General features: G+C 37.8%; 1 protein-coding gene across 1 annotated transcript in view; it reads left to right on the forward strand.

The window, feature by feature from the left end:
• Positions 1-2,251: 2,251 nt before the first annotated feature.
• The window catches only part of LOC149159223 (receptor homology region, transmembrane domain- and RING domain-containing protein 6-like), a 307,232-nt gene continuing 294,667 nt past the window's right edge, over positions 2,252-14,816 (forward strand). The window contains exons 1-2 of the mRNA XM_089436426.1: positions 2,252-2,682; positions 2,865-3,070. Coding sequence (XP_089292552.1) covers positions 2,914-3,070 — 157 coding nt within the window. The 5' untranslated portion in view covers positions 2,252-2,682; positions 2,865-2,913. The remainder of the gene's footprint in view (positions 2,683-2,864; positions 3,071-14,816) is intronic.

Genomic DNA, 14,816 nt, shown 5'->3' on the forward strand with positions numbered 1-14,816 from the left:
CACTAATTTTGTAAGCAAAATCCCTTAAAAAATTTACTTGAGCATTCATTTAGGTCAAAGGCCACAATTCAACCTTGAAATAGCTCTAAAGCATAACATAAAGCCAAAAATAACTCACATGTGTGGGATAAAAGTAGTCTCCACCACGACATAATCCTTCAAAACATGTGATAAGGCATGGAGACATTGAGAGAAGGATCTAAGAGTGATCTCACTACAAGAAAGTCATAAAGTGCATGTGTACATCATCTAAGAGAGGGCCTATTTCACCCTTTTCAAGTGTGTAGGAGTGACATGGCATATCCAAGGGAAATGATTGGCATTGAAGAGGGATGTGCTAGCCTTCCCAAGTCATCTCAATGGTATCCATCCTCATTTGGGCTTTGAAATATGGTATGGTACTTCCAATAGGGTCAAAGCTAGCCCTAGGGTGTCTTGGGTCTATCTAGGCACATCGTCAAATAGTCCAATACCTAAGCTTCCAGGCTCAACAATTCAACATCTAAAGGCTCACTAAGAGGTGCAATATCAGGTGGAAGTTGGTCAAGGGCCAACACTCATATTTGGAGGGCCAATGCTGGGGCCATAAAGTAAGGTCTACTTGCATAGAGGGGCAAAGAACCCACTCGAATATGTTGAAGAAGAATCAAACCATTCCTCAAGGGATATTTGCTGCATATGTGATAACACATGAACAAAACCTCTAAATATCAATTGAGATCAACTTTATTAGGGACATAAAACCATTAAAGCACCATAGTGAACCATATCAAATGTTAGGGGCACAAAAATACTTGACACAAAACTCACCTTCAAGTGTGTAACTAGATCAGGATTTGTAAACAAGTTGCCTCATTTATATTAGGGATGATTAAGTCAACAACCCCATTAGATGCTTGTAGTCCCCAAGGGGAGTGACTTGTCCTAGGTCAACCCATCAATCAACAGGTTTGTGTGATAATGATGGTCATGGAGTGGGAGAGACTTTGAGGTAGGTGTCATAACCGTGAGACCAACTAAAGGGGCTCCAACATTTTGAGTGTAACGATGTAAGGAGGGAGCAATTGTGGTGAGTCAACCCTTTTCTTGGTCTGCTTATTCCATCCCTAAGGTGTGCCTTTTACTTTAGTATTTTGCTTTTATTTGGTGCATAACTCATGAACCTAAACTTGCTTTATGTTTTTCTAATACCCCTTTATGATGCAATAGTTTCTCACTCATTAGGATTGGGACATTCAAGAGTTCCTTTATTTGAGATGAAGCATTGCATGTTTTCAGGAACTCCGTGATGGCTAATGAGGGGGGTAGAGGTTATGCTAAGTTTTTTCCCACACACTAAATATTTTCCAATCATCCTTTTCATTTTACATTTCTTTCATTGTGTCTTTATATGCTTTTAACCTTCTTTTAGGGCCATGTTTCTAGGCCTTGACTCAAGGATATAGATATAGGGTGCCAATCCCAATGGCCAATTATTACCACCTCGAAGAATGGAGATGGATAATTGGGAGAGATGGAAAATGCTAAGCATTGCTTACCTTGGACATGTTATATCAATTAATGCCTCCCCAGTAGTGCCCTTTTTAAACCCTAAAGCCTTAGAGGAGGTCCCACTGGACTAAAGTCAAAGGCTAACCTCCCAAGTGCAGAGTTTAGAAGGGTCAAGTTGCAACTCATATTGAGGGTTGAATGGGTCAAATTTAACCACTAGCTGGCTATTAGGTTGTGTTATAATCATGCCATTAGGAGGAAAATGGGTTCAATTCTGTATTTTGTTCTATAGTAGAGTAGAGTAATTGTGTGTGGATAGAGAGAGAGCATAACAAATGGGGTTTTGTGTCTGTAGCAATCCATAAACGACAATCTCAAACAACTTTATAAAGAGTTCCATATCCTTTATATTTATATCATTTCCATTCCAAACAAAAGAGAGTAGAGAAACCCTATCTTCGAGTTGAGATTTTCTTCCCAATAAAATTACAAGTCATATCTTAGTGTTATTATGGTTTATGAGTAATTGTTTTTACCCAATCTCTATTTTTCATATTTCAAATATTATATACATAAATATCAAAATCAATTATAACATATTTAGAATCTATTTTTTTGATTTCAGATTATTTTATATTTCTTTATTTTTCATAATATAAATTTCAAATTATTTTATTAAATATATTATGACAAACTATCGAGTAAAATAATATTCATGACAATTCTCTTTGCTATCTTTTAAAACAATTGTATAAACCTTCCCAGCTCAAGCAAGATCTTCTTCGAAATCAATCTTCTCTCGGGCCAGCTACTGTTATGGTTAGTTAGTTTGTAGATGTCTCCTAGTTCTCAACCTCTACAATTCTAAGATCCCTCCCAGTTCACAACCTCTACAATTCGAAGATCTCTCCCAGTTCACAACCTCTATGCAATTCGAAGGATTTACTAGCATATTCCTACGTTTAGATTTGGTTACATATTAAGAGTCCTACTTCAACAAAACTAGAGCTGTCCCTCTCATTACCCAAAATCTCGGTCGAGCCAAAAGCACTCGCACAGTGTCAGGCAGCGGACAAAATCACAGGATTTACTTATAAAGGTCTCTGCACATCCCAGCGTTGCAGGTTTTGGGCCCAGCTGGAGCAAATGGGCATCGCTGATAAACGTACGGGCTTACAAAATCACATGCGGGTAATCTTACTTTGAGCGGTTCCGATTTGGCTTCGATTTTTCCACTTTTGTTTGTGTGTTTTTTTTTGGGTTTGCGTGCCCTTTATGTTCCAGATAAATGTTTTCTCAGTTTATGGCTTCTGCATTCTATTTTGTGCTTCAGCCTGAGTGTCTGTGATTTTTCACGATCTTGTTCTGCGCAGGGGCAAGTTGGCGATTCTGTGCAGATTGATAGGTTTGGGTTTTAGGGTTATGCGACCAATTATGATCCAGAAAGGAATTATGGTTGCCTCGGCTGGTCTTATTGTGGTGTTCCTTATTGCCGTCTTGGGGAGGGCACACTCCACCGTTGTTCTCATCACACGTTCCAATGAGTCCATTCCTTTCCCAGATATTGAAGCCAGCTTTGGTAAGCTGTTTGTCTTTTCATTCACCTCAATTTCATAATTTATAAAGGGATCCCGAGAGTCTGAGATTTGAAGAGATTGTCCCTGCTGTTTTGATTTATGATTGTTTCATTGCATTCATTGATCAGAATGTAGCTTATCAAGGGAAATTGGGAAATTGGTTGGTATCCTAAACTGGAAAATCCAAAAACAAACCACCTGGACCTTGTTCGGGTTTGAATTCCGCAACAATGAAATTTAGGAAACAATTTCCTAAAGCCACTGCGTTGGAAAAAAATTGCCAGCTGGCACTGGATAAAAAGATGATATCATGGCGAAGATAGTTAAACGCATCCAATTAAATTTCAGAGATGGAATTCAAGATCGATGTAGCCAGACGCTTCTTCCCAAAGAAATCCTGTTAGCGGTCTGGTCCTAGGAGTGTTACGCATCCATCATAATCAGCAAGTTCGCATTTAAATCTGAAGCCTAATACGATTAGACATGGAAAAAAAAGGAATGAGAAAAATATCGTTACCTGGTAGAGGAGCGGATGTCGAGCTACGTTTAGTCGCTTGACTGAAGTAACTGTAATGCACTCGGAGTCTTTAATAAAGGGAGAGGAAATTTGGTTGCTTGTAAGAGAGAGTGAGAGAAATAACGTTTCTTCATTGTGGGAGAGGTGAGTTTGGTAGCTCGATTGAAAGAACTTTAGTTGCTTGTAAGGGAGAGGTGTGGAGCTGCTCGACACTGAAAGGATAGGAAATTTAGTTGCTCATAAGGAAGAGGTGCAGGGCGGTTTGATTCTTTTAATAAATGGAGTGGAAGCTTAATTGCTCACAAGGGAGAGTGAGAGTAGCTTCTAGTTGCTCGCGATGAGGGAGAGGGAGTGGAATCAAGTTTAGTTGCTTGAAAGGGAAAGGTGCAAAGCTGCTCAATTCTGTAATCAAGGGAGAGGAAATTTAGTTACTCATGTGGGAGAAGGAGAGGAACAAAGCTATTTTATCAGGAAAGAGGAACTTTCAGTTGCTGGACTGAACATTAGTTGTTCTATCATAAGGGAGAAGGATAGGAACAAAGTTTCTATTTGTGCTTCCGTAGAGGAATGCGGTGACTATTCTGTGTCAGAAGAGGAACATAATGATTTTATTGTGCCTTGGGAGAGGAACATGGTTTCTTTATTATGCTCTAGTAGAGGAATGAAGTGACTTTATTTTGCTTGCTGTGGAATGAAGTCACTCAATTGATCGTAGGAGATTGAGGAATGGAGTTGCATGATCAATCATAGGAGATCAAAGAAGAAAACTCTCGATTAACCATAGGAAATCAAGGAACATAGTCACTTGATTGAGGTAAATTGATGAACTTTGGGACTACTATGCATATTATTAATGAAAAAGCACACAATCTTTTCAATTGGTAAAAAATTACAAATGAATAATTTTAAAGGTAATAAAACAATGCTGATACACTATCTAATATTATTCTAATATTAAGTTATCTCCCTCTCCCTCTCTCTTTGGATATGCTCTCTTTGGATAGGAACTTTCAGTTGCTTGATTGAAGGAACTTTAATTGTTTGACTATAAGGGAGAGGAAGAGGAAGAGGAATGAAATTCCTATATTGTGCCCCATGAGAGGAACATGGTGAATTTATTCAGTGTCAGAAGAGGAACATAGTGACTTTGTTGTGCCTTGGGATAGGAATGAAGTTTCTTTGTTGCCCTAAGAGAGGAATAAAGTGACTTTATTTTGCCCTTGTTGAGGAACGAAGTCCCTTGATTGATCATAGGAGATCAATGAACATAATTGCTTGATTGACCTTAGAAAATCGGTGAACTTAGTCACTTTATTGAGGGAACATATTATTAATAAAAAAGCATGCAATCTCTTAAATTAGAAAAAAATATAAATGAATAAATTTGAAGAGTCAATCGGAGTTATCTTGGGTGGTTGGGTAGAATGGTTGTTATCTTCCCTACCCAGGTTCAATCTTTGCGAGTGACATGATATGAGAAATATTGTTGTAATGGCTTCATGCCTATGAATATTGTTGTATTGACCCTCAGTCTTGCCTAAGGGCTGAGAGAGAGGATAATTTCCTTGAAAAAAGTTTTAAAGATAATAACACACACACACACACCACTATTGTTGCATCCGTAACCACATCAAAATCCTTTATTGGGTCCTCCAACTTCCATTTCCTTGTCTTTGTTGTACCATATCCATATTATGAGCTTAATAGTATGATTGAATATATATATATATATATATATATATATATATATATATAACGCAAATTTTTGGAGAATCAATAAATTTGAAAGATTGACTACCACTATTACATCAGATACAACTATTTCATAAATGCCACAAACAAACAAATTACAACATGCATTTGGAGACTTGAACCTGCATAGTTGAGGAAACAAATTGTTCACCAAACCACTCGAGCTAAGATCCTTTGACCTATATTTTTATATATTATAATGCATATACATTTTAAAAAGGAACGAAATATCAAATTCACTGCAGAAAACATAGATATGAGTACTATAGTCTACTAATACTAATAGTAAATGCTACATTTTTGAGAACTAAATATTAAATATATTAAAAAGCATTATTTGTAGTAGATCAAAGCATTAACCATTTAGTACAAGACCATATATCATCAACCATTTAATAGTTGTAGAGTTAACAATCAAAGAGCAACCCAAGGGGGCTTGTTGGGTTTGGTGAAAGTGAGGTGCTATTAATCTCGTACTAAAGTTCAAGTCTTCCCATTGACATGTTTTCCCCTTGTGGTTTCCTTGTGCTCTTGTGCTTGTGCGTGTATTGGTGCTAATAGTTGCTATTATGGATGGGGCTAGGGGTAGGTCCTAGATGACTTTGGCAGAATTGATAACTCCTATTCATAATAACTTAGTTGAAGGGATGCATTTGTAGCTTGTGATATGCTTGTACCACATTTTGATATAACACTTTCAATAGAGGGCTCATGTGGGTGCTCGCTGGAAGTATTTCAATAAAACATAGATAGCACGAAGTAGAATAGAAAATGAACTAGACAACATCAATGATATGGCAGTTACAAATTTATTAACTAGATAACAAGAAGTGGAATATGAAATGGAGTAGGCCATCATGACTTAAAGAGTTATAACATGGATAGAATAATGTTTACAAAATAGACCATGTGCCTAATTTACAAATAAGAATTTAAATATTTTTGCTAAGATTAAGTCTCTGACAAGTAAAGAAATGAAATAAGAGAAACAAGTTGTTAGAAATACTGGGGGGGGGTGAATAAATGTTTCATCTAATTGCTAATTTTGCCAGTTAGAAATATTTTACATATAAGAAGCACAAACCATGCCAGAACACAAGAATTAAAAATAAAAAATTACTTGTATAATTTTAGCTTAGATTACAATGATGAGGACACCAATCCTCCTTTACAAATTTAGGCTCCAACCTGTCAAATAAGGACACCAATACTTTTGTACAAACCAAGTCACCAACCTAGAATGAGGATACCTATCCTCTTGGAAAAGCCCATGTTGAGAAATGTAACTAGTATCGGTCTTCATAATTGTATTTGAGTCATGATGTAATGTATTTGTCAAAAGGAAAGGAAAGAAAATTATTTATAAAAGAAAAGTATTTATTAACATGGGTTTCATGCTTATTTATTTTTGTTTTCTAGGTCAAGCCTCCATTGAAGGCTTCTAGGTTTGTATCTCGAGTCATTGTCATTGTCATTACATTCTAGACCCTTCTTGGGCTCATTGTGTCAAAAAGAAAAAGATTATTTTATGTAAATTAGTCATGCAATATTCCATCATCAAGTCGACCTACCCTATTCTTCATGTTGGCCTATTAAAGGAGCTTCGAACTACTATTTATACCCATACATTTGACCTATTGGGGAGCAGATTCAAGACATGTATTCGATCTGCAATTGTCAAGTGAAGAAGGAAGTGCGAGGATGTCCAAAATAGAAGTCTTTCTCATCTCAATGAAGGAATAAAGTAAGAAGAGATTTTTGGGAGCCTAGACTTTGTCACACATGCGAAGGGAATAGAGGAAAATAGCGGGTTCGAAGGTGCTGACAGAGCTTCAGAATTGTAGGACAGATCGACTCATTTTTTGAGGAATAGACTTGTGTTGACTTATGGAGGAATGAACTAAAGTTTGACTTGTTTATATGGGAGGCTGACTTGATGGATGGAAGGAGTCTATGTCTTGGTCTTAGGTCTTGGTTGTCTCGTTTGATTTGATCCTAAAGAAGAGAAGAAGAATTTATGGGTTTGACCCTAGAAGAGGGTTTTTGCCCTGGCTAAGTGCCTACATCTTGTGTCCACTTTGGTGTTCATGATGTTCATTGTTTGGCATTTGTCTTGATGATAAGAAAACGATAATTTGAAAGAAGATCTAATAATAAATATCACAGGAAAATGTCAAGAAAGAGAAGTCAAATTTATGAAACCCTAATTATGTTGCCCTAACAAAAACCCAGGCGCCAACTTGGCAAAAATGAATGAGGACACCAATCCTCTTTAGGCACCAACCTGATAAATTGCTTCAAAGTAGACTTCAATCCTTTTCAAAACCTTGTTCCAATATAAGCTCTAAAACTCCTTCATGACAGACTTAAAGATAGGCTCCAAAATTGATCAAGGATCTACTCCAAGACTCCTAAACAAGCTTCAAGACAGGCTTCAAAAACTACTCCTTTTCATACTTCACATCAACTTCAAATCATGTTCCAAGACAACTTCAAATTAGGCTTCATTTCAATGTTTAATTAGACTTCCAACAACTTCAATTTCACTCTAAAACAACTCGAGATTGGCTGTGGTTGTGGGTTGAGTTTTGTATTATGAAACAGAGTAATATGTATCTCGGTTACAGAACTTCAAAATAATGCTAAAACAATATATCCAAAACTAACTATCTATGTTGCAAACGCTTATATTTATAGAGAAAATGGATAATTGTATCTTAGAGGAATTTATTCAACAATGGACACGTGAACAGGTCAAAATCCGAGGATTCAGCCTCTCGATTGCCATGAGCAATAAATCTATGCAAAGTGGATGTTAGATTGCGTTATGGAGATGGCCTGCAGGTGGCAAAAATGGATCCACGATTTCAGGAATGGCTTCAGGCTTTTTTTACGTGCAGGAATAGAGTTCTAGTCGACATAGAACTCTCCGTTGACCTCCCTTTGACCCGGACCTTTCCTTCCGAATCTGGCTAAGTAAATAGGACCTCATCCATGTGTGGATCATTCCTGAGCTTCCCATGTGTCTCATTCCTCCTACTGACACCTGTAACTTGTAAAACAATGCCATAGAGCTGAGTAAGAGCATGTTACAGGGCCAAACAAAGGGCTTGTCATAGGGCCGAGATAGGTCTATTGCTGGGCCGAGATTAGGGCCAAGGCTGAGACAGTTATAGGGTTGAACCTGACGCTGTTGCAGGGGCCGAAATACACGTTGTCGCAGGGCCAAATTAGGGTCTAACACACAACTGAAATTCAGTCTTCCACATGGCTGAAGTTTAGGGCTACTATAGAGCCGAATTTCAGGGCTGTAACCAAGGTCGTCTTGTGTCCAAAAACCTGCTTCAAAGACAAATCAAAAAAGGCTTTCAAAAACCAAACAGACCTTTCAAACTTGCTGCTAAATTTCTTGCTTCTTGCTGCCTAAGTTCATGAGGTATGAACCTCGTTTCTTTGTTGCTCAATAGATCCAAAATGCTCCTTGATTGTTTACCAAATTCCTTCGCCGAATGGGAGAGTGGACGACCTATTTATAGGCCTCGTTGACCTCCAAATAGGGCCCACTTGACCCAAGCAGGGTTGACCTAACCTTTGGGAGGGCCGACTTAAATAGGTCCAAAAAGATTCAATTTTTATTTTGAAAATTCATATCTCCTCAACCAAGAGGAATTAGAGGGTGAGCCATACCTTGTTAGAAAGGTCTCAAGATGATCTTTAAGCCTTGAATATCATCTTCTTTAGCTCGATAACCTTTGACATCAATAACAACCATTTTATCAACACAAATCTACTACTATGGATTCTTTTTATTAACCTTTCAAATCACGACAAGTAGATTATATACTCAAAGATTCAAACCCCATAACTTGGAAACTTTAAAAAAATAAATTCATGTTAAAATTGAAAAATATGAATGCTAGATTTGACATATGCATCACACTAGAAACACAAACAACTAGTATAAATCTAAATCACTCAATTACATGCCTTTATTCATTCAATTGAAAGAAATTCAATGCTATAGCTCAAAACTCAAATTCTCCAATCATCTCCTTGGAAGACCCTAACTGTCTTTTCTCTAGTAGGAAGGCTAGGTTTATAAGAGGCATGAACCACCTTTGTGGAGCGCTTAGGTTAGGTAAGGAAACCATAGCCCTAAAACAATTCAGAGAAGTGTGTTGTCCTTGTGTTGATAACATTGCCTTGTTGGAATGATAAAGAGATGATGGATCTATAGTGAACATTCAACAAACCCTATTCCAACATAAACCCTAACTAGATCACATAAAGAGATGAAACCATGAAAAAGAGAACAAGATATATGGTGTCCTTATCAAAGGAATCAATCACTAATGTAGCCAAGACGATGATACAAAAGACTCCTAAAGTGTTTATTATACACAACTTATGAGATGGTGTGCCTTTCCTCGTAAGGGGGGCTGGGTATGGGCCCACATAAATGCTGAGGTTGGCCTTAGAGACTTAGATAAGATAATATAATTGTTTTAATGTTTGATAAATGACCACAATAGTAGGTCAATGGGATTGAAGAGTACAATTGGTGTGAATATAATGGGGGAGTGCAAGCACAACTCCTAGAAATGTCGAAAATAATATAAACAAGAAATCTACATAGGTACAACATCAAAACATATGTATAAATGGATAAACCATGACAAAGGTATGGTGTTACAAAATACCAAGTGAGTTTGGACAACTCAAGAACTTGTCAAGAGTGAGAGAGAGAATAATATAAAATAATTTTGACTAGGTCAACTATTAAACAATAGTATGTTAATACTATGATGAGGGTGCTTAGCCAGAATGTCAAGTAACCACTAATGAAGATTTCCATCATTTCAATAGATATAATCACTCTATCAATGGAGACTGAGGAATTTTGGGACTGCATCTCTTATTTGTAAGAAAACTTAAAAGCATGCAATTTTTTCAAATTGGCAAAAATATAAATGAATAAATTGAAAGGAAGTAAAACGATATATTTTTGTTTGTTTGTTTGTCAAGTTGTTTGTGATCCTCTAGGCTTGACCTGTGGCTTGAAGAGCTGCGACCTAGGGGCATCTAATCCGTGAAAGTCACCTAGGGATGGCACCCGACCTGGGCCACACTAGCCCTAAGTTGACTGGATTTTTTAGCATGTCTCCCTCCCTAACACAGGGCACAACCACCCCCCATGAGGTTTGATCGTGGGTCGCCTTGCAAACGAGGCCCATCCTCAACAGGTTTTTTAAGCAGGACTTGACGAAGTAAAATGATATATATAATTTTTTTCTAGGTTACATATCTCAAGGAAAACCCTTGGGTATTTCCCCTCATTCCGAGGATGGTAACCAAGTTAAAACCTAGATTCTTTAGGGCACAAGGCTAGGTTAACAATTTACAACAATATACTCGTTATGAGTTCAACATGTCACTTACGACAATAGAAGCTAGGTGGAGAGGATAACACTCCATCCCATACCCAATTGAATCTGTGTCTGCATGTGACCTAAATCACAGGGTTCCCCAAACTTGAAGGTTAAAGTTCAAAATTCATCGAACCCGAATTAGGTTTTGTTGATGTTCAATGAGGCTCAAAGATGGACCTCACATTGAACATAATTGAATCAAATTGATTTGAAATGAATCACGAATTTAATTAGAAAAAAGTCAAGGTCCACTTCAGGTTCAATTTAGGGTTTTTAAAATTTGTTAAAAAGATAAAAAATATGGAACCTAAGTATGGGGGATTACGCAGTGCATTATATTAGATATCATTTTTGGGATTCAACTGCGTTAAGTAAGTCATTCAAACGTATGACCATTTCCATGAGAGGTAGTCGTAACTGACTAATTTCTCATGATTTTTGAATAGTTCACTTAGCACTCATTGCATCGAGTGATGCTCACAGGGGTGAAGAAGTGGGATTGAAACTAGTGAAATGTGGAGAACGAATCACATAGCATCAATCATCAAGGAATTGATGATTGATGCTATGTGATTCGTTCTCCACATTTCACTAGTTTCAATCCCACTTCTTCACCCCTGTGAGCATCACTCGATGCAATGAGTGCTAAGTGAACTATTCAAAAATCATGAGAAATTAGTCAGTTACGACTACCTCTCATGGAAATGGTCATACGTTTGAATGACTTACTTAACGCAGTTGAATCCCAAAAATGATATCTAATATAATGCACTGCGTAATCCCCCATACTTAAATTCAAAAAGAGTCAAGGGATCTCTACTTGAATGGTTCATGAGGCACAATACTTGCTAAGGTTTTGCAAATGGGGTAGCAAGCTAAGTGGGCTTGATTGTGGGAAAAACTCCACAGTTAAGCGCGCTTGAGCCAGAGGAGTTCTGGGATGGGTGACCTCCTGGGAAGTCCTGGTTATCGGGTGCAAGCCCCGGAAGTGATGATTGATGCTATGTGATTCGTTCTCCACATTTCACTAGTTTCAATCCCACTTCTTCACCCCTGTGAGCATCACTCGATGCAATGAGTGCTAAGTGAACTATTCAAAAATCATGAGAAATTAGTCAGTTACGACTACCTCTCATGGAAATGGTCATACGTTTGAATGACTTACTTAACGCAGTTGAATCCCAAAAATGATATCTAATATAATGCACTGCGTAATCCCCCATACTTAAATTCAAAAAGAGTCAAGGGATCTCTACTTGAATGGTTCATGAGGCACAATACTTGCTAAGGTTTTGCAAATGGGGTAGCAAGCTAAGTGGGCTTGATTGTGGGAAAAACTCCACAGTTAAGCGCGCTTGAGCCAGAGGAGTTCTGGGATGGGTGACCTCCTGGGAAGTCCTGGTTACCGGGTGCAAGCCCCGGAAGTGATGATTGATGCTATGTGATTCGTTCTCCACATTTCACTAGTTTCAATCCCACTTCTTCACCCCTGTGAGCATCACTCGATGCAATGAGTGCTAAGTGAACTATTCAAAAATCATGAGAAATTAGTCAGTTACGACTACCTCTCATGGAAATGGTCATACGTTTGAATGACTTACTTAACGCAGTTGAATCCCAAAAATGATATCTAATATGGAACCTGTGTCACAATTATTGAATTTTGGTGCACTAAAACCCGTTGCTGCTAATGCATTTCTCCATCATGCTTTTTGGCTATGGGTCAATTGATCCGTAAATTGTCGTGGATATTCCACTGGATAGTGCGTCACAACAAATCTGATAAAATTATATTTAAAATCTGAAAATTCTACACTATTACAGTTTTATTAGATTTCTAGATTTATTATTAATAGTGCATGCATGCGAATTTAAAATTATGCAGGAAATAGAGAACAACGAAATAAAAAATTACACACACATTTGACACAAGGTGTGCTCTGGGAAACCCTTTTGGGAGAAAGATCCAACTAGAAGGTGAGGTTGCCTCGCTCTTTCTTTGAATGGAAATATGGTTGCGAGTACAAAGAAGTATGCCTTGTGGCCTGTGGGATGCTACAATGCACACATCTTCTCTGTGTGCTTCATCTCCTATCCCTCTCGGCTATTTTTGCTCAACTATGGAACAAATGCACTCGAAAGAATGGAACCCCTTTTCCTCCTAGTGGCCAGTTATAACACAACCCGATAGCCTACTATAGGTTAGGTTTGATTACCTCAACTCTTAACTAGAGTTACAATATAGACTCTTCTAGAGTATTCTACATCTTAATCACGTGGATAACCCCTTTTCCATGGATAATGGGGGCTGATGTGGCATCCTTTCGAATTATGGTGGTGAAAATAGGAAGGTCAACTTTTGAGTGGCATAACTTTCGCATACGGATTCCGATTGATGTGATTCTTGCGTCGTTGGAAAGGTCTTTGTGTGTAGAATAGAAAGAAAAGGTGCAATGCTACAACGACAAAGTTTTACACCCCAAAAAATGTTGTTTGATGCATGAAAACGTTTTGAGAAGGTTTTACATCCCCATTTTGTTAAATTGGGTCCCCCCTGTAAAAACGGTATTGAGAGCTGACTCCTCCACTTTTTCCACTTTGGAAGTGTTGAAATTTGGTACCGGAGGACAGGTGGTTCCCTTAGGCTTTGATCTTTGGCCTAGGGAAAAGTGTCCAAAAGAATTTAATTTTTCTCCTAAAGTAACTTTATAATTTTTATAAAGTTAAATCTAATTTAAAAGTGACTTTAAGTAATAAAGTTACTAAGTCTAATTTTAAAGTGACTTTTATAAAGTCAATGAAAAATTAGAAAGGAAAAGTGACTTTGGAAATAAATGACTAAGTGGGTCTTTATTAAAGTGGGGTGAATTAAAATATAAAAAGTGAGATTTAAATGAGCATTTAATCTCAGCCTTAGATCTCAATCTATTTCAGCAATTGGATTTAGGGATCACCCAAAAATCTCTTGGATCACCCAAAAGTCACTTGGGGTTAGATTAAAGGAGGAAAATGAGGAAAAGGTCATTCATTCTTTCATGAGCAGATTGGGAGAAGGAGAGCAAGAAAGCAAGAGAGATTTCTGAGCAAGGAGGAGAAGGAGACAGAAGCTTGGCACACATTCCAAGGCAGCAGTTGAGCAGATTTGTACAGCTGGTTCAGCACACAGTGAAAGGCAGATTTTGGCACAATTTTCGAGGAGCAGTTTGCTGATTTTTCTGCACGCAAAACGAGGGCTGTACAACGCATTTATTGCAGTCAGTACAACGCATTTAATGCTGGCCGTACAACAACATTTAATGCTGAAAGTGGGCACGAAAATCGAGGAGGCCGTACAACATTTATTGCTGTCCTGTTTGCTGTAATTTCCAGTTTGCTGTGAAGCATGGGAAAAGAGATCAGTTGTAAATTTTCTTGCTGAATATTTCTCACTGTGAAAAAGGGAATTTTCAGAAATAAAGAAGAGGTCTCGAACTGGTTTTCCCCAAGAGTTGTAGGGGGTTTTTCCAGGGTCAAGTTGACAAAAAATCTCAGTGTTTAAATGTGTTTTAATGGCTGTTTATTACTACTGATTTTTATTTCTGCAATTTCCAGCATTCTGTAAAATTTCCAGAATGTGTTTTCAACAAATTTATTTTTTCCAGCTTGTTAAATGTATGGTTATGGGAAAGGGCATTTAACTATATGGGAGAAATAAGGAGAAACTGAAAATCGGGGTGGGAAAACAGAAATTTCTACAGGAAGCATCGAGATGGATGACAAACAATATAATGATCCGATTCGGATCACACCTACCCAATTTGGGAGGCTTTTGGTCCCCAAAAGCATCTACTAAATGACATGAAGAAATTTTCCACCTTCTCTCCAGTGTACCATTTAGCTTTGCTTGAAAGTTGTCCTTTCAACCCAATCTGCCAAAGGTCATGCTGCCCTTGTCTTGTAGTTCTAGACCACTTCTACAAAACTATATCTTTTGTTAACTCTGCCTGAGCATATGGTGCCAAACCCTTCACAAAAGGTAAGACACGTTCCTCTTCCTGATTTAGCATGGAA

Source organism: Pinus tabuliformis, chromosome 5_2, assembly GCF_031772625.1.
Source record: "Pinus tabuliformis cultivar Carrire ecotype Pingquan chromosome 5_2, CPIR1, whole genome shotgun sequence".
Classification (NCBI taxonomy): Eukaryota; Viridiplantae; Streptophyta; class Pinopsida; order Pinales; family Pinaceae; genus Pinus; species Pinus tabuliformis.